The 21,773-nt window shown below is 42.1% G+C and overlaps 1 protein-coding gene across 1 annotated transcript in view; it reads right to left on the minus strand.

Moving 5' to 3' along the window:
* Nucleotides 1-21,773, minus strand: part of RAPGEFL1 (Rap guanine nucleotide exchange factor like 1) — an 81,750-nt gene that overhangs the window by 28,007 nt on the left and 31,970 nt on the right. Inside the window, exons 5-8 of the mRNA XM_040434581.1 lie at nucleotides 20,832-20,947; nucleotides 19,258-19,425; nucleotides 14,854-14,951; nucleotides 13,973-14,095 (exon numbers count right to left, since the gene is read on the minus strand). Of these exons, the coding sequence (XP_040290515.1) occupies nucleotides 13,973-14,095; nucleotides 14,854-14,951; nucleotides 19,258-19,425; nucleotides 20,832-20,947 (505 nt within the window). The remainder of the gene's footprint in view (nucleotides 1-13,972; nucleotides 14,096-14,853; nucleotides 14,952-19,257; nucleotides 19,426-20,831; nucleotides 20,948-21,773) is intronic.

Genomic DNA, 21,773 nt, shown 5'->3' on the forward strand with positions numbered 1-21,773 from the left:
GCTGAGTTGCCAGTGCCCCCTCCCAGCATCTTGCAGGAATTTAGAATTATGCGCACTGCTAAACCACAACTTATAGGTCACAGTTAAATTTTCCATAATGTCTGTTGTTTTCTAAGCAATCAAAGATGCGAAAAAAGAAAATGTTGGGTAAGAAAATACTTGCCATACGTCATCTTCATCAATAATAAACTAGTGGTTAAATCTTAAGCCAACTTTCTATCAGCCCCATAAAAAACAAAATCTACATTAGGTCTTGTTAAAAAAATAAATAAAAAATATGCAAGAATGCAGAGCATACAGCATGTCTAGTCCTCAGTGATCAGTTATTATTCATGGGGGAAGCTTAGTATGGTACCTGCAAGGGAAATGTAGTCTGCAGACCTTTAAAATGAAGGAGCCGCTCTTTGATGGGACTGTTTGCCGAGTAGGAGACCCCCTTATATGATGTAGATTACCAGAGGCTCTAATAAATGGGATTTGTTGGTAGAAATGTAATGTCTATAGTTAACTGAAAGAGAACCTCTCACCATGAAGTGTAATCTGTAGTCGGCATGTTATGGAGCAGGAGGAGCTGAGCAGATAGACATAATTTTATGGGAAAAGATTTTTTAAAAAATCTGGAATTTTATAAAGTTTTATACATACATACATACATACATACTGTATTGATTGCATTCTCTCTCTCTGAATTAGATAGCTGTCAGTCATTGATAAGACGGCCCTGAACACCAAAAAAGCAATGGCTTAAAGGACATCTGTCAGCAGATTTGTACCTATGAAACTGGCTGACCTGTTACATGTGCGCTTGGCAGCTGAAGGCATCGGTGTTGGTCCCATGTTCATATGAGCCTGCAATGCTGAGAAAAATGATATTTTTATATATGCAAATGAGCCTCTAGGAGCAACGGGGGAGTTGCCATTACACCTAGAGGCTCAGTTCTCTCTTCATCTGCTGCTTCCTTCCCACTTTGACTTTAGGAGAAGTCAGGGTCAGGCATAATGATGTTTTCAATGTCTGGCCCTTTTAATCAAAGTGGAGAGGGCATGGCAGTTGCAGAGAATGCAGAGCCTCTAGGTGTAACAGCAACTTCCTCATTGCTCCTAGAAGCTCATTTGCATATATAAAAACATCTTTTTTCTCAGCAATGCAGGCACATATGAACATGGGACCAACACAGATGACTTCAGCCGCCAAGTGCACATGTAACAGGTGATTTCATAGGTAGAAATCTGCTGACAGATGCCTTTTAAAGAGAACTTTTTACCATAAAATGCTGTGCTATCTCTAGGCAGTATGTTATACAGCAGGAGGAGCTGAGCAAATTGGTATATGGTGTTGTGGGCAAAGATTGTAATTTTATACACTTTAAAACCGCTATCTCTGTATATACAGTTACACAGGGAACGCTATCATGTGCTGAATGGGCAGGGCCGGATCTAGGTTCATGTGTGCCCCTGGGCGATAAATCTCAGTGGGCCCCCTTGTGGCATTGTCAAATGTCACCACGGCATCTGAGAGTGTTAAAAAAACTGAAGTGTGGGCTTCATGCTCAGACGCGCCTTCCCCCAGCGGAGATCGGGAAAAGCACCCTGTTCTAAAAATGAGTCGCGGCCTGTACTAGGCTTCCAGGCTCATTATTAGTATATCCCAGATCAGGCCACTAGGTGGCAGCACTAAACTGTGATATAGTGATTTCTAGTTGCAATCTGATGAAAAGTAATTAAAAAAAAAAAAAAGTAAAAAAAGTCTTGAAAATATAAAAAAAAACTTAAGTAAAATCACCCCACTTTCCCCACAATAAAAATAAACCCAAAAAATTACATCATGTGCATCATCGCATGCAAAAACACCCATACTATTAAAATATTTAAAAACGTTAGCCCATATGGTGAAGGATGTAACAGAAAAAATAAAACAAGGCTGATTTGCCGTTTTTTCATCACTTTATCTCCTAAGAAAATTGAATAAAAAGTGATCAAGTCATACACACCCCAATATGGTATTGTCAAAAAAGACAGATTTCCCTCAAATGAGCCCCAACACATCTCCATAGACATAAATAAAAGGGGATCAGGGGTTCTGTTAGGGTTGCCACCTTTCCCAACAAAAAATAATAGTTACACAAATTAAAAAGCTTGGTGTGTCTATTCAAGTTTTAATTAGCCTCTATTTTCTAAATGATTCTGCTGGGATTCGAACTCGCAGTACATTAAAGGGATTCGGTCAGCCAGATTTTAGCTACAGTGCTGTTCATATCATCAGTCTCCTTTATCTAAATAAAAATACACTAGTTTTACCCCACCTGTCTCTTCATTTTTGATAAAAAAATAAATAATCGCTTTTATGTATATGCAAAATACCTTCATAAGGAGCCCAAGGGGCTGTCCCTCCGGCGGTTGGAGCCCAGCCGCACCCCTCATCTTGGAGCCCAGCTCCGCCCCGCTGTTAATTATTCACTCCTCTGCTTTTTTTATTTTTCACAGTGCGCCGTAATCTCGCGCATACGCCAATAATAGACACTTCCGGCCCGCGCAGTGTCCTGGCAGCAGCCTCATGCAGGGGAATTGCACGTTCGCCAGCTGTCTGCGCACTTCACTCGACCCAGGATGAGGCTGCTTCCAGGACGTGTGGATCAAGGGCGCATGCGCAAGATTACAGCGCACCGGGGGGGGGGTCTCCAAGATAAGGGGCGCGGCTGGGCTACAATGGCCGGAGGGACTGCCCCTTGGGCTCCTTATGAAGGTATTTTGAATGTACATAAAAGCAATTTTTTTAAATCAAAAATGAAAAGACAGGTGGGGTAAAACTAGTGTATTTTTATTTAGATAAAGGAGACTGATATGATTTGAACAGCTCTGTAGCGAAAATCTGGCTGACAGAATCCTTTTAAATTCAAGAACCTTAACCACTGAGCTTTAGAGCTTCATGTTAACCTGCTGTAACTATATTATGGCTAACAACCTCAGTAGTAGTTTCCCACATATTATGCATTACAAAAAAAAAAAAAAAGAATCTTCTGCTGTATGGGAATACCTAATACATGAGAAACTACTATGAGGTTTTTCTGTCATAGCTTAACATTGTGCTCAAAAGCTCAGTGGTTAAGATTCTTGCCTTTAATGTACAAGGTTGTGAGTTCATATCCCAGCAGGAACATTTTAGAAAGAGAGGGTAATTAGACTTAAATACACAGGGTGTCCCCAAGCATACTGACAATGCTTGGGGATATCCCCTTCATGATCATAGCACTGATCCCATATATGGATATATCCATATATGGAGTCAGAGCAGGAACTCCTAAGCCAGAAAGAGTCCCAACTCTTCGGGATTCCCCACTGTTCAGCAATCTGCCATTAGACCCCCCCCCCCCCCCCCCCCCCCAAGAGCAGTGGGCCGGCTGATGATTCTGGCCCTGTGAATGGGCCTTGAGCTTAGCAGGAGCAGGGATTTATAAAATGTATGAAATTACTTTTTTTTAACCACAAAACTATATGTCTGCTCAGCTCCTTCTGCTCTATAACAAGCTGCTTGCAGATTGCACTGCATTTGGTGGTGAAAGATTATCTTTGAAGCCTCATGAACATGACATAGCCTTATGCGAGAGGCTGTAGAAATGCCGTACAGTGCTCCATGCTGTAACATATTATAGAGTTATTCTTCCTAGAAGCAATACTAATAGCTCCATGATGAAACATCCAATGCAGCACGCCACCGTAAGGCCCCATTCACTATTATAGGACTTGTATTACAGTTTTGTAGAACCCGGAGGTTACACTGAGCTGTAAAACGCTCATGTACAAGAGGTGCTCATGACAACCACCATGCATAGGTACAAGGTTCCCACACCTTAACAGACTGCAAAATGAATTGGCCACATCCACAAATCTTTCATCTATTGTAACACTACGATATACTGTAGCTATATTACCAAATGGTGTGAAAATATGGTTTAAGTGCGAAAAAACACAGTGCAATGTGAAAGCTCAAAAAGATTTTCCATCACATTGTAATACTTCCACATCAGGTTGCCCCTTAAGATATAAATTATGTTTATGTAAATGCATTCATTAACCCTTTATGTCCCAGTCTTCTGTTTTCTTTTTTATAGGTCAACTCCACAATTTGGAACTCCGCCTTAAAGGGGTTTTCCGGGTTCAGGGCTGAACCCGGACATATACCCATTTTCAGCTCTCCAGCCACTCTGACATGAGCATTGGAGTATTTCATGGACAAGGGCTTGTTTGTCTATATTTTCACACTGCTAGGTGGAGGCTTAGCAGAGTTGTCGGTGACGTCACCGGCACTGATGGGCGGGTTTTAGCGCTGTCCTAGCTGTTTTACAGACTAGGGCAGCTCTAAAGCCCACCCATCAGTGCCAGTGACGTTACCGGGCTCACTGCTAGGCATATTTTTTATGTTAACAACTTCCCTCTTTTAAGAGCTTGTCGAAGACAAACCCCAGAAACTAAAATGGAAAAATGGCCATATGATCTTGTTTAAGGGCTCTTTCACACGAGCAGATGCCGTGCGTGGAATCCGCTGCGTGAAAGACAGCCAAGCCACGTCCCGGACAGCAGAGACACAGAGCATTAACATGACTGATAATGCTCTGTGCCTCTCTGGTGTTTTTGCTAGAAAATCACAGTGAGATAAAGTTGTCACCGTGAGTCACAATATTATGACTACGTCCTACTTTTGAGGTCAGCTGCTCGTAGTTTATGAATGGATGGCTCATGGGCATATAAGGTGTGCGATAAGCTGGCTGCACACATATCCCTCATTGCAGTCATTGGTAAAAGGGGCGACTTATCAGAGTAGTATTATATGATATACTATACCATGTTGCCACAGCGAAGTAGCAGCCAGCAGAGTACAGACACTACATTGTTCTGTCCCACTGTCATTCCTCTTAAAAATATATGAATAAATTGACAACAGGACATTACCATTCCACTTGTTAATGTGGTGTGTTCCTGCTAAGTTAGGCACACACTCTGCTTACGGGAGGAATAACAGAGGAACAGCACACTGCAGAGTTATAAAAATAAAATAAAAATTCCGAGCATGCAAACATTTAGTAAAACAGACATGTCAGTAAAGCTAACAGAGCCTCTTTAAAGGGGTTCTCCCACAAAAAGTATTACTATGCAAAAAATTGAAAATAGGGCATTTCAACTGAAGTATCATTGCAATATGCATTTAATAAAAAATATTGTTCGGTTTTTTATATACATTAAATTTTTCTCTCTGGTAGCGCCCCATGCTGTTTCTCCTATGGCTTAAATTCTAGTCCACGTTTCCTGCATTCAGTGGTGGAAAAAATTGCTCTGTAGCTTCCCTACTTCCTTCCTCCCCTACTTTCAGTTCCAATGCAGTGATCTCATAGAGAAGCAAAAGAAGCAGAGGAGCTTTTCATGCATTCCTCCCTACCTCTAAATTCATAGAAATATATGGCTATATCCTTCTTTAGATAGTGGGAGGCAATGCATGCCATAGTGCAGTTTATTAGTGGACTCTCTGGTGCTGTGTGCGACTATTGTGTTATGCTGGGGAGGAAGGTGTTAACAAGAAATGACAATGCACTTCTAACAGATGCAGGTTGATTATCACATGGAACAATCTGCTTCCCACCCACAGAAACTGAATAGATAAGAGCTCGAGAGAGGTGAGGAAAAAAAGAAAAGGGTAAAAATTACACTGGAGAGTGATTTTTTTTGTGTGTGTGTGTGTGTGTATATTTTATTTATTTATATATATATATATATATATACACACACATACACATAGTCAGGTCCATAAATATTGGGACATCAACACTATTCTAACATTTTTGGCTCTATACACCACCACAATGAATTTGAAATGAAACAAACAAGATGTGCTTTAACTGCAGACTGTCAGCTTTAATTTGAGGGTATTTACATCCAAATCAGGTGAAAGGTGTAGGAATTACAACAGTTTGCATATGTGCCTCCCACTTGGCTTCTCAGCTGTTCCATGGCCAGGTGTGTGTTATTCCCCCATTATCCCAATTACAATGAGCAGATAAAAGGTCCAGAGTTCATTTCAAGTGTGCTATTTGCATTTGGAATCTGTTGCTGTCAACTCTCAAGATGAGATCCAAAGAGCTGTCACTATCAGTGAAGCAAGCCATCATTAGGCTAAAAAAACAAAACAAACCCATCAGAGAGATCGCAAAAACATTAGTCGTGGCCAAAACAACTGTTTGGCACATTATTAAAAAGAAGGAACGCATCGGTGAGCTCAGCAACACCAAAAGACCCGGAAGACCACGGAAAACAACTGCAGTGGATGACCAAAGAATTCTTACCCTGGTGAAGAAAACACCCTTCACATCAGTTGGCCAGATCAAGAACACTCTCCAGGAGGTAGGTGTATGTGTGTCAAAGTAAACAATCAAGAAAAGACTTCACCAGAGTAAATACAGAGGGTTCACCACAAGATGTAAACCATTGGTGAGCCTCAAAAACAGGAAGGTCAGATTAGAGTTTGCCAAATGACATCTAAAAAAGCCTTCACAGTTCTGGAACAACATCCTATGGACAGATGAGACCAAGATCAACTTGTACCAGAGTGATGGGAAGAGAAGAGTATGGAGAAGGAAAGGAACTGCTCATGATCCTAAGCATACCACCTCATCAGTGAAGCATTGTGGTGGTAGTGTCATGGCGTGGGCATGTATGGCCGCCAATGAAACTGGTTCTCTTGTATTTATTGATGTGACTGCTGACAAAAGCAGCAGGATGAATTCTGAAGTGTTTTGGGTAATATTATCTGCTCATATTCAGCCAAATGCTTCAGAACTCATTGGACGGTGCTTCACAGTGCATATGGACAATGACCCAAAGCATACTGTAAAAGCTACCAAACAGTTTTTTAAAGGGAAATAAGTGGAATGTTATGCAATGGCCAAGTTAATCACCTGACCTGAATCCGATTGAGCATGCATTTCACTTGCTGAAGACAAAACTGAAGGGAAAATGCCCCAAGAACAAGCAGGAACTGAAGACAGTTGCAGTACAGGCCTGGCAGAGCATCACCACGGATGAAACCCAAGCGTCTGGTGATGTCTATGCATTCCAGACTTCAGGCTGTAATTGACTGCAAAGGATTTGCAACCAAGTATTCAAAAGTAAAAGTTTGATTTATAATAATTTTTCTGTCCCATTACTTTTGGTCCCTTAACAAGTGGGAGGCACATATGCAAACTGTTGTAATTCCTACACGTTCACCTGATTTGGATGTAAATACCCTCAAATTAAAGCACATCTTGTTCGTTTCATTTAAAATCTATTGTGGTGGTGTATAGAGCCAAAAATTTTAGAATTGTGTCGATGTCCCAATATTTATGGACCTGACACACATATATATTAAGGTGAAACTCCAAAAATTAGAATATCGTGCAAAAGTTCATTTATTTCAGTAATGCAACTTAAAAGAAATTGTAATAATGCAACTTAAAATTTGAATATTGTGAAAAGGTTCAATATTCTAGGCTCAAAGTGTCACCCTCTAGTCAGCTAATTAATCCATACCCCCTGAGCAAAGGGTACCTGAGATTGTGACTTTGGGGTTTTCATAAGCTGTAAGCCATAATCATCCAAATTATAGAAAATAAAGGCTTGAAATATCTCACTTCGCATGTAATGAGTCTGTCTCATATATTAGTTTCACCTTTTCAGTTGCATTACTGAAATAGATGAACTTTGCACAATATTCAAATTTTTCGAGTTTCACCTGTGTGTATGTATATATATATATACAGTTTTTATACAGTTTATATAATATATATATTGTGAGGATTCGCTCTGGCAGGCAGGGTAAGGCTACTTTCACACTCGCGTTTTGTGCGGATCCGTCTTGTATCAGCACAGACGGATCCGCACGAATAATGCAAACGCTTGTATCCATTAATAACGGATCCATTTGCATTATTCATAAAAAAATAAACTAAGTCAAAACGGATCCGTTAGGCTCCGCACAGTCAGACGGTCACCAAAACGCTGCAAGCTGCGTTTTAGTAACCTTCTAAAAAACGCAATGGAGACCAAACGCAGCCAAATTGATGCATTCTGAACGGATCCTTATCCATTCAGATTGCATTGGGGCTTAACTGATCCATTTTGGGCCGCTTGTGAGAGCCCTGAAATGGATCTCACAAGCGGACCCAGAAGCGCCAGTGTGAAAGTAGCCTAAGTGAATTCATGGTGTTAATTCACACAATGAAAAGTCCATAGAACAGAAACGTCACCTTGCTAGCCGTTTTATCCCCGGCAGTCCACAGCAGGCTTTAGGGGGCCTGTTTCCTAGCGTGCAGCCCTCATGCGGCTCTCAACCTTCCAGCACAGCACCATGCTTTAGATCCCAAAACAGAGACTCAGCTACTGAGCCCAACTGCCTATTTAAAGGACAGACAGGTGCTGCCAAAACCCGGACCGGGTCCGGTATTTGATCTCACCTGGCTGAAAATCACCCGGGCCGCCCATGTTGGGAGGAAAATACCTGCCTTCCCAAACAAAACCCCTTGCTATGTCACAATATATATAAATTGTGGGGACTCTCTCTGGTAGACAGGAAAGCGAACGCAGTATAGAGGCAACAACAAGTTCTTTGGATCAAACAGTTCAGTATTTTATTCACACTTTAGGCAAGTGACAAAACAAGCAGTCATATTCAAACAAAAAGTCACCTTGCGGTGTTGGTGGTAACTCACACCATGCGGTGTTGGTGGTAACTCACACCATGCGGCAATTCTGCCTCAAAGAGTCCTTGGTGATAGCAGCACCAACCTGTTTTCACGCCAAACAGGTAGCAAGCCTTCATCCAGACACAAGGCTCCCAGATCCCAACACAGAGACATGGCACTTAAAATCCGGTCCGGTCACCTGGCTGTAAATCAGCCTAGCAGCACATGCTGGGAGGAAAATACCTGTTTTCCCAGGCTAAACCTCTCACTGTGTCACAATATATACAGTATGTGTATATATATATATATATATATATATACAGTACAGACCAAAAGTTTGGACACACCTTCTCATTCAAAGAGTTTTCTTTATTTTCATGACTATGAAGGCATCAAAACTATGAATTAACACATGTGGAATTATATACATAGCAAACAAGTGTGAAACAACTGAAAATATGTCATATTCTAGGTTCTTCAAAGTAGCCACCTTTTGCTTTGATTACTGCTTTGCACACTCTTGGCATTCTCTTGATGAGCTTCAAGAGGTAGTCCCCTGAAATGGTCTTCCAACAGTCTTGAAGGAGTTCCCAGAGATGCTTAGCACTTGTTGGCCCTTTTGCCTTCACTCTGCGGTCCAGCTCACCCCAAACCATCTCGATTGGGTTCAGGTCCGGTGACTGGAGGCCAGGTCATCTGGCGCAGCACCCCATCACTCTCCTTCATGGTCAAATAGCCCTTACTTTCAAAGTTTTCCCAATTTTTCAGCTGACTGACTGACCTTCATTTCTTAAAGTAATGATGGGCACTCGTTTTTCTTTACTTAGCTGCTTTTTTCTTGCCATAATACAAATTCTAACAGTCTATTCAGTAGGACTATCAGCTGTGTATCCACCTGACTTCTCCTCAACGCAACTGATGGTCCCAACCCCATTTATAAGGGACAAGAAATCCCACTTATTAAACCTGACAGGGCACACCTGTGAAGTGAAAACCATTTCAGGGGTCTACCTCTTGAAGCTCATCAAGAGAATGCCAAGAGTGTGCAAAGCAGTAATCAAAGCAAAAGGTGGCTACTTTGAAGAACCTAGAATATGACATATTTTCAGTTGTTTCACACTTGTTTGTTATGTATATAATTCCACATGTGTTAATTCATAGTTTTGATGCCTTCAGTGTGAATCTACAATTTTCATAGTCATGAAAATAAAGAAAACTCTTTGAATGAGAAGGTGTGTCCAAACTTTTGGTCTGTACTGTATATATATCTGACTCCTAGTATTTCAATTGCATATTAGCCAGTTAGTTTTGTTTCATACATTAACCCTATGAATTTGTAAAGCACTGCGGAATATGGTGGCGCTATATATAAATAAATGTTATTGTTATTCATATACATATATATATATATATATATATGTAATTTTTTTATTCCTGGGATAACCCCTTTAATGTAGCCGCTGACTACATCTTCAGGTTCATTTATAATACTCCATTATTTGACTACTTCTTAACATAGTCATTTGTTCTATAATTTGCCAAAACTGACACCAGATCTTATTGTTTGTATGTAGTCAGGTTGTATGTTATAAATACACAGAATATAATTTGATGGCGATTTTAAGAGTCTAGTAATCAGAGCTCTGTGTAGTTACAGCAGCAAATGTCCATGAGTATTGTCTTCTTCATGGGAAGACAGCATGTCAGATGACACTTTCATCAATAACCCATCTTCCTTGAGGCAATGAGGACTCAATAACCACACAACCAGGCTTATTTAATAAGGGAAGCTAAATGCTGTGTGCAGACGTGGCCAGCTTTGCTCTTTTGCAGCGTTTGCAAGATATCTTCCATTTAAAAACAGCGTGTGTGACCGCCGCACCACAACCATGCCGGGTGAACCCGCTGTGACATTATCAGGGCACTTAACATTTCCATAATCCCCTTACCCTAATATATTATCAGTGGGTGAAACCTGGGGAGCTTTTATTAATGCTTCAGGATGATGACTGAGGTTAACTGGTAAATATACATTTTTTTGGATCACCCTGTTGTATTATTATTAAAAAATTTATTTGACATTGTTTCTTATGTTTTTTTTCTTGTGGAAACTGGGTGACAACCAACATGTCTGGCTTTATAGTTTTTATAGTGGTTTCCACCCAGCTAACCCTGTAGCACTACGTAAAAAATAACTCCGTAATGTATATATTTCCCATTGACATGCCTATAAATAATGTAGAATCAGCTTGTGGATACAGCATCATGGAACATGCGAGAGGTGAGTATATCCGAGGGGCTGTGGCTGACACTGTGGGTGCAGTCTAGCCTATACTATAGAACAGGAATCAGCAACCTTCGGCACTTCAGCTGCCATGACAGTACAACTCCCAGCATGCACACTTTCTTGGCTGTTCTTGTAACTCCCACAGAAGTGAAATGAGGATTTTGGGAGTTGTAGTTTCAGAACAACTGGAGTGCCGAAAGTTGCTGATCCCTGCTGTAGAGCTCACTATGGTTTGCACTGTAGAAGTGTACACTGTGGCTGGCACTGTATAGGAGTACTGTGTAGTATGCATGGTTTGAGGGCACTCTATAACTGTTAATCACTGCAAAAGGTGCACCACAAAAATGTGCTACTGACAACAGTGGCATATTATTGTGGTGTACCTTTTGCAGTGATTTAAGGATTTTTATATTCTCATCCACACATTATTCCATCTTGTGTAGGATGTTTTTGTGATGCATGTGGTCCGCTGCCGACATCATCCATTGTATGCATTTTTGCTGGGGATTGCCGTTAGCAGCGGACCACATGCGGAGGGATTGCTCCCCCGGGTATAAACACGCTACAGTGTTTGGGGTTTTGAGCACTTCCTCCCATTTAGGCCTCCCATTAAATTTTTTTTGCACTCTATAACTGCCAATACACTTTGGTCGGCTGTGATCAAGAATTACTAAGGTCAATACAAATTAACGTTAATGTGGATTTACACGTAACATGTTTCAATGGATTGCAAATGAAGATTATAAGGGAGATCAAATCAGTCTAAAGGAAAACCAGTCAGATATTACCTTTTATCTTCCAAAGGTACACTGAAAAATGAAAGGATCAATCTGATTGGTTGTTATGGGCAACCAAGCTAGTTTTCCTTTACACCAGGTTACATCATAAATTCCCCCCCCCCCCCCCATATTTTTTCAAGAGGTGGATTCTCAAATACTTCTGGGAGCACAGTGTGGTTGATACTGTATGGGAATACACTGTGGATAGTGCTGTATGAGGGCACTCAGTGACTGGCACTGTATTGGGGGACACTGTGGTTGGCACTCTCTGATAATAGGCTGTGATTAGCATTGTATAAGGGCATTCAATGACTGGAACTGTCTGGGAGTATACTGCACTGTATGAAGATTGACACTCTATGGGGGAAATGGATTTTGACAGGTCGAGGAAATATGCTTCATTACAAGCTGGTATTATAAGGAATGATGTACCTCCTAAAATAAATTGATAGTTAGAAGTCATTTGAGAGTTTCTCGGCCTGGGTGAAGTCCTTTTCCATGTACAGATGGATTGTGTGCACGTGGGTTTAGACATATCTGAGGTCTACTCCAGCAGACTGCTGTGGCAATTTGTGCTGTGAAAGATTTATAGATTTTGCTGCTTGTTTTGTCAGACAAATTCTCACCTCAAAATAACCCAGCATGGTGTTCAGTTCTGAACAGGGTTTGACAGGTAAAGATTTAGCTCCTGAGGCAATAATAGACTCAACTTTTCACGAGACTATATCAACTGCAAACCATTCATTCCATTTCACAACACCCAGACTAATTATTCACTCTGCCACTCCCCTTATGTCGTAAGTGTGTTGTTCCCTGGATCTCCACCTTCCCAAGGGCCTTCTTTGTACATAACCCACAAGCTCTGAGGTCTCAGTGAGTTACCTTTATCTTGACCTGCTCTTCTCTTAAGCCATGTTTTACTGTCACCGCTATATACTCCTTTATAATAGATGGCCATGGACTGTAAGGGTGCACCCCTAATATAACCCAGTTTACAATATTTTTTTCACATTAAGATGATTGTCTGCAGAGTGGTGTGCAAACAAAGACATCTGAAACCTTGATAATGATGTACAGAGTTTTAAAAATATCACATATCTGCATTTTTGCCCATGTATTTTCTTGTTAAGTAGCTTATTGAAGAGGTTGTATGAGATCAGACAAACATGTCTACTTTCTTCCATATCACCCTTGTTTGTGGGCTGTGTCTGGTGTTGTAATTCAGTCATATTCACTAAATCTTACCCACATTATATTACTATATAGTGTCCAAATAATATATACTATTCAAATAATACCCCCTAAGGAGCCAAAATAATGCAGTGTTGATTTAATGTCCCACATTATCTTCATTTACTGATAAAGTCCACTCCAACATATTGTCAAAACTCAGTTCATGTTAGAGTAGTGGACAACTAGGAACAAGGTGGTCAGAAACCATCTCAGTAATCATGAACAGGTCATTGAGAAGCTTGAAAGCCAAAACAGAAGATATGACATTCCAGAAAAACAATGGTCATGTGGTCTCCTAGAGCAGGGTTTCTCAGCTCTGGTCCTCGGGACCCACCTACTGGTCAGGATTTGAGAATATCCCACAGAATAATTACCTGTGGTAAGTCCTGATGCATAGACACTAATTATATCACCTGCTCAATACTAAGGAAATCCTGAAAACATGACTGGTAGGTGGGTCCCGAGGACCGGAGTTGAGAAACCCTGTCCTAAAGTCAAAACCCACTTGGCAGCATCTTTCAGAATGTCTAATACTGCCCTAGCAGTGTGAAGTACTGTTAAAACGTAACCTAAAAGGACAAAGACCCAACCACCAGATGTCCAGGAGACAACGAAGTAGGCCGGCTCTCCGCAGCTTCAGTAGCTCCCATTGCAGTGCATGGGAGCCACGGAAATAGCATAGCACAGCATGCTATGCTGTTTCTGAGTTAGGGGCTTAGTTCCATCTCACCTTAGTAAAGCGAGATGAGACAACCCCTTTCAGCATTTTTGGGTCAATGCTTAATAACTGAAGATGCAGCCCATGGGTGACAGTGCTAATGGTGTTCTTGTGGAGAATACAATGCTAAAGTTCCTGTAACATGGACTCATATGAAACACTAGATCTTCAAGTTCTCACTGCCAAGTATAGGGAAATGACAGCCAGGATCCAGCAATTATGAAGTACATAATAGAAACTGACTCACCTCATGTACACAGCTGAACAGCTCCCAGTGAAAAGCACTGAGATGATTGGCAAGATCTTCTGCCTCGATGCGATGAATATGAGAATCCTCTGGTGGTAACTGAACCTCTTCTGGTAAAGGAACCTAAAGGACAAAGGGATATTAAATGTAATCATATAATCAACTAAACTTTTGGGAAATAGACTGGCTCTTCTTCAGATGACTTAAAAAAAATTGTATCATGACACTGCATTCAAAGTTATACTGTACGTAGGTGTCGAAGACTTGAAGATTAGAAGGTTTTGAAGATCTTATTTTTTAGATCATTTTTGTTTGTCGACTATAAGGAACATTAAACATAAATCACTTAGTAAATGATATTACATTATGGGGCTCATTCACACGAACGTGTGCTGCCCGTTGCCGTATTGTGGACCGCATTTGCGGATCCGCAATACACGGGCACCGTTCCGTGTGCATTCAGCATCACGGATGCGGACTCATTCACTTCAATGGGTCCGCAAATCCGGAGTTGCCGAACGGTGCGGAACGGAAGCACGGAAAGGAACACTACGGAAGCACCGTGGAGTGCTTTCTGGGGTTCTATTCCGTGCCTCCGCACCGCAAAAAGATATAACTTGCTCTATATTTTTGCGAAACAGACGGATCGCGGACCCATTCAAGTGAATGGGTCTGCGATCCCCATGCGGCTGCCCCACGGACGGTGCCCGTGCATTGCGGACCGCAATTTGCGGTCCACAGCACAGGCTTCACACGGTGGTGTGAACAGGCCCTAAGGATAACCTTTGTTAGTATATGCCTAATCTTTAGTAGTTAAGAAATCTACAGTACCAAAGCTGATGCCATCTAACACAGGTTCAGGTTGTGAAAACTGTTCTTACCAAAGAGCGCAATTCATCTCGATTGCACGCAAATAGGTGGCTGTTTATCCCCAGTGTGGTGAAGATACAACCATCATCTGGCTTCAAGAGAACTTTGTCTGAGAAGAAAGAGTGGAAGAGTAAGCAGAGCAAGAACCATAAACACCAGCCTTTCCAATGGTGTAACTAATGACTAATTGTAGAAAACCGGAAATTACGGTGGTCCCTCACGTTACAATATTAATTGGTTCCAGGACGACCATTGTTCAGTATGTTGAAATCATTGTAACTTGAGTCCATAACTCATAAATGAAAAACTAGTAATCGGTTCCAAAGCCCCAAAATGTCATCCAAGATAAGAGAAAATAAAGATTTAAGAAACATAAGCAGATAACTAAGACAGATAAAGCAAGTCCTTTCAGTCAGGAATAGTTGCTGGAAGCTGTAAACCACTTTTCAGTAGAGGGGTTCCTTCAAGATCCTGTGTAGCACACAGTGTTCCAGAAAGAAAAAAAAAAAAGGAGCCACCCTACTCTGACTTTAAAGAGGACCTTTCACTAGAATAAAAAATCTAAACTAAGCATACAGACGTGTAGAGCGGCGCCCAGGGATCTCCCTGCACTTACTGTTATACCTGGGCGCCGCTCCGTTCTCCCGGTATAGGCTCCGGTATCTTCATAGTTAGGCTCCACCCAGTTGAACCTGCCGGCGTCTCCTTCTCCCAGGCTGTAGCGCTGGCCAATCACAGTGCTCAGCTCATAGCCTGAGAGGTTTTTTTTTCTCTCAGGCTATGAGCTGAGCGCTGCGATTGGCCAGCGCTACAGCCTGGGAGAAAGACGCCAGCAGGCTCCACCCAGTTGAGCCGAACATATGAAGATACCGGAGCCTATACCGGGAGAACGGAGCGGCGCCCAGGTATAACAGTAAGTGCAGGGAGATCCCTGGGCGCCGCTCTCCATGTCTGTACGCTTAGTTTAGATTTTTTATTATAGTGAAAGGTCCTCTTTAAATAGAGGAGCCCATCCTGGCACAGACAGTGGGCAGTGCAGAACGTGCAGTACAGGACTGTACTGTAAAGAGAAACTACTCGACAACTAATACAGCTGTTTTACCAGAGAAATGGCCATGTCCATTGGTTGGATCTGTCTGAGGCTATTGTATCTTGAGGGAGCACTGTAATTTAGCTTTGTCTAATTTGTTATCATGGGAACATGGATCTCAAATAGAATATAACCCCTGAAACATTTTTATGAAGAAAATATGTAAATGAAAGAGATCATTATGACAGTAGTCTCTAACTGGTGTCATTTTGCATCAATTAAAGATCCGCAGGATGAAGACCATTTCACTACGGTGTGTACAGTAGGAGTCGTTGATTTCAGCAAGAGGCATAGAGGCAAGACATCACCCTACTATTTAGGTAAACTGGGACCATGATGCTTTGCAGCAAGCACTGAGCCCCACAATTCAGTTATGGGGAGGTTTAAAAACCACACTTCATGATCTGAAGTAGCTTATGGTGCGTACCATGCAGTGCCAATTTTTTGCATTGATTGTGAGTGTGTAGAATACTCTAAACTCACCTCACCAATGAACATAGATTTTTTTTAATCTACATTTAAAGGGGTTCTGCACTTCTTTTAAACTAATGATCTATCCTCTGGACAGATCATCAGCATCTGATCGGCGGATGTCCGACACCCGGGACCCCTGCCGATAAGCTGTTTGGCAGGAGCGCCACGGCCTTCTCTCGGTTTCTCTCAGGCCCAGTGACTAGTATCACTTTCCTGGGGGCGGGGCTAAGCTCTGTTTACTTGAATGGAGCTTAGCCGCGCCCAGGCCAGTGATAGTAGTCGTGACGTCACTGAGTCTGCTGTAAACAGCAAGAAGGCCGCTGCGCTCCTGCCAGCACTGCTGCCTTCTCAAACAGCTGATCGGCGGGGGTCCCAGGTGTTGGACCCCCGCCGATCAGATACTGATGATCTATCTAGAGGACAGATCATCAGTTTAAAAGAACTGCAGAACCCCTTTAAGAATGGAAACTCCATTGCAAAACTGACTTACCCTTTGTAATTATTCACTAGGGAGTCTTTCAGACTCCCTTATGAATATTTTTATAGCAGGGCTGTTTCCAAGGCAGCAGACAGAATATGGTTGATCTTTAAAAGACGTGGCGAGAGGTGTCAGCGATCTTGTGGTACGGAGCATTGCCAGTCACATTGGGTAGAAGGGATTATGTCTAATGTTAGAAGATGCCGCTGACAGCATCCAAGATACGGTACAATGCTGGAAAGTGAATTTTTTCATATATTTTTATGAAACCATGGTATTCGAGAAGACCAAAGAGGTCCTCAGTGAGGATGGGGGCACATTGGAACATATTAATTAATACTAGCAAACTGCTTGTTGGTGCGCCCATAGGGCACAGCTTCAAAGTAGAGTATTTCTTACCTTTCATAGCTCGCCTCTACTGGAAAAAAGGTTCAACCTGATGTACCCTCTATTCAATGCACCCCCGTTGTGTGACAGTTCTTTAATGTAATTAATGATGCATGTAGTCCATCGCTAATAAAATGCAGCAGTAAAAATGCCGCGTGGACGCGCCTTTATGGTCAAACTGCTGTTTGAGAGTAGAATTTAGGCAGTTTACAGGTAAAGTTCTGAGGCTCTGCTCATCAGTTTGACAGATGAAGGATGGAGTTAGGCGATGCTTACCGGCTATGTGAACTGTAATTATTATTATGGGATTATGCTTGACCTATCACCTGATAAGTATAGCCCGCACCTCTTCCTTATACACAAAGGGTTAACCTTCCCTTTATTTTACAAAAGAAGAGCACAAAGACATACTCCGACAGCGCCTTCCACTCTCGGTGACACAATGACACTTACAAGCATTGACAGGTTCCCCTCAGATACGGAGGTTCTAGCAGCCTTCCCCCCGCCTCCACATCACGCACGCACACACACACACACGCATATACCCAGGCAGCGCTGAGCTCCAAACATGCATGATCACGCTGTGACAACCCCTCCCTCCTATCACTCCACACACATTCAGTCACGTGCAGGATCTCACTAGGAGCGACAGACTCCTACTCCAGAGATGCTCCCAACCCCCATCATCATTCTCCTTGCTCCAACTGCATTTTAGTTATTAAACTCCCAATTAGAAATATGTTTAAAGTCAGCGTCTAAACAGATGATGCTATAAAATATACATGTATTATATAGAACCTTAGAAATGAAATTCTACATCACATGACCTAAACCAGGAGTGCACTAACTGTTTTGTTTGAGGGCCACTTTGTCAAATCTAAACAATCCCAAGGGCCAAAATAAAACTTAAGGGGGTTGTCCATGCTACAGGTATTCATGACCTGTCCTCAGACTAGGGGGTCTTAATCCCAGCAGTTGTTTTGTGGGGCTAGAAACGATATTGTGTACGGAATACAGCTGGTGGCCGTGCCGGGGTACTGTAGCTCAGCTCCGATCCAAGTGAAAGGGAGCTGCACTGTAGTCCACTGGTGCCAGCAACTGCACAGAGTACGGAGGTTCCTCTTCCTACACTATACCGTTTTCTGTTCCATGGCTATCCTACCTAAGCAGCTGATCAGTGGGGGTGCCAGGTGTTGGACCCTCACCAATCTGATTTTGATGACCTATTCTGAGGACATCTATATCTGTACCCCTATTTAAAAGGGGTATTACAAACTGATACATTTATGACATATCGAAGATGTATGCCATAAATGTGCTCGTTCCAATTCAAGGACTGTCGGGAGACCATGCGTGTGTTTTCGTTGTAGTTTATGTGAGTTACTGAAACAGACGAATGTTTCCGTACTCCCACAAACTACAATGAAAACTTCTGCATTCATGCATGGCCACCTCTCCAGCTCATCTAGTTCTCTCTGAAATGCCACACAGAGCTCAGGAGACCCTCATTCTGTTAAGATTTAGGGTCCTAGAGATGTTCACCACGCACCTTTAGTACTTACCTGTCCCTGCTCCGGCACTGCATAACACCCCTTTCTGACATGGAAAATACATGTGAGATTCAACTAACCAAGATAAGGATATCTGGACCAGATGGTTGGGGGCAGCATAGAATATCCTAAACCAGTGATGCTCAACCTGCGGCCCTCCAGCTGTTGCAAAACTACAACTCCCAGCATGCCTGAACAGCTTACAGCTATCAGCTAGAGGACTGCAGGTTGGCCATGCCTGCCCTAATCGATACCCTAGTGCCATAGGAGCTTGTATGGGTTTTCATATGCTCCCCTGCACCCCACTCTCATCCCTTCAGACCACTCGAAGTTTCTTTTCAAATACAATAACCTTTCCAACCCCAAATTACATACAAGGAGACAAGCACTCAGTTCCTTATCACCAGACTTCCCCAAAAGAGCTAGCACCACTTACCACCAGCGCTGGTAACAGCAACTAAGATAAGAGGCTCCTCTCTCTGGCCTTGTTCCTCTGAATACTGCAGTTTCTCCGAAACAGAGCTGAGGATGTCAGAAACAGATGCAGAGAGACGACTTCGAATGGTAACATATGAATGGTCGGGCATGTAGACCCTGCAGAAGACTGGCAGCAGAGAAAGTGATATTAGTACAGAAGCTTTGTAGCTGTAGTAGTTCATCCTCATATAGTCAAATGTACTAAACAAGCGTTGATCAAAATGCTATATTGTCAAATGGTGCTCATTTATGGGCGGATTATCTGCCTCTGTAAATAGGACCTTACTTTTCCGGACTTGGCCAGTATCATGCAGGAGCTCCAGAATCACAGGGTTAAAGGCCTATTCTCTGGATGTGTTATCTCATGACAAATCTTCTAAAAATGTGCTTTTAGATGTACTACTACCTTTTAGTACAGGGACAAGAGTCAATATTAAAGGGCCTATTAAAAGGAGCAATTATCGATTGAATTCTCATCTACTAGTTCAAATTTGGGGAATTATAACCGCATGTAATTGCTTGCAGCAATCAAGTGACGACCAAAATATCTTTCATTTTCGGTTGATCGGACAAACCTTCCAGACTGAAAGATCATCATTAGTCTCCACCACGTCTCCTCGTCTAATCAGAAACCTGCCAGTTGTTAGCAGTTAAAAAAATTTCTAGGAGCGAACAAGCAGTGATGGCAATAACGAGCAGACAGCAAAAAATATTTCGCGATTATGGTTTGATGTAACTGAATGTCTTTTGGATGCAAACGACTTGCTAAATCGTTGCCCATCTAATAGGGTGAAGATTAGTCATTTAATATGGTAAAAGAATACTACAACAAAGCAGGACACACCCTCCTAAATGTTCCCTCTCTTTTATATCACACACACAGCTCCAACCTGTAAAATAAATTCGGTTTATACTCTAAGTGGTTGTTCTAGTCTGCCCAACCCCTAATGCGGCTGAATCCTCGCATATGCCGCCATCCAGATCTGCAACGTCTATGCTCGACCCTGAATGCTAAGCACATTTGTGCAAATGGGTCATAAATGTCCATTGCAGTAGAGTCTGGCTACCTGCCATAGGGTGGCACTGCTGAAGCCAATGCATGGGACATAGAATTAATAGGCCTATAAAAACAGACTGCTCTTCCTTTCCTGAGATGACGTCAAGAGTAATAAAATGCCCATAACTCTTGGATTTATAGGAAGAAGCTTGGAATACTATACTGCATAGGCTAAGGACTTGTTCCAATAAGCAGATATAGTTGGCAGGTCTTGCAGATTTCAGTATGATCTGTTGAACAATCTATGGAGGTCTCCAGAGAGTACAAGGATCCAACAGGTTGTAGCTCAGACCCATTGTTTCCCTAGAGGTGTCGGCCAGCAGCATATACTCCCCCCCCCCCCCCCCCCCTTGTGAAATAACGTATGCATTTGCCTGAGGAAGACATGCATATTTATGGAGCCTGAGTTTATAGCAGCCTATGGCCAGCACGGTTTTAACTGCAATTTCCAGTGAGTGCAAAAATAGGAAACTTACTCTCATCAGAGCCCCTGAATGCCACCCGAGGCTGCAAGCAGGAGTCAATGCGGCGGAAATGTCTGAAAAGTGGCTTGACTTGTTTCGAACAAGGAGCGGCACTGCCATCTGTGAGCCTGAATGCAGAAGACGAGAAATTGTGACAGTATAGTGGACCTCTATTAACTGCTATTGTAATATGGTCTAAAGGTCTATATAATTAATGGCACTATTACATAAATAATAATAGTAACTACTACTCTTAGGGAAAGCAAATGCAGAAGGGCTGGCACTTATATCACATCCATAAGGCTGCATGGGCTACATACAGTGCTTACTATAGTATCTACATATCTGATGCCCAGGACAAGTCGTAGGTGAATCGACAATCCCCCAGCCGAAGAAGTCTTCAAGATCAGGGACAGAGTTTGAAGCGTCTATATTGAGCATTGTTATGTTTGCCTTAGGGCTCAAGCACACAAATGTATTTTGTTTCCGTGTCCGTTCCTTCTTTTTTGCGGCCAGTATGTGGATCCATTCACTTCAATGGAGCCACAAAAAAATGGAAATGATTCTGTGTGCATTCCGTTTCCGTGTGTCCATTACGCAAAAAAACAGCATGTTCTATTACTGTCCGCATTACGGACAAGAATAGGACTGTTCTACTAGGGGCCAGCTGTCCCATTTGCAAAATACAGAATGCACTTGGACGTCATCTGTATTTTTTGAGGACCGTAATGCATACGGTTGTGTGCATGAGCCCTTATTGATATATTGCTAAATGCTAGTGAACCCTTTTAATAGCATCACTAGAGCTTTTACTGCTTCTGTTTCCCAATTATAGATAAAGCTTTAAAACACAATTATAATTTGATCTTGTGTAATTTGGTCTCATGCAAAAATAAAAATGTTGCAATGACCATGAAAATTAATAATACAATACCCAAACCACAGACGAGGATC

This window comes from Bufo bufo, chromosome 6 (assembly GCF_905171765.1).
Source record: "Bufo bufo chromosome 6, aBufBuf1.1, whole genome shotgun sequence".
In the NCBI taxonomy this organism is placed as follows: domain Eukaryota; kingdom Metazoa; phylum Chordata; class Amphibia; order Anura; family Bufonidae; genus Bufo; species Bufo bufo.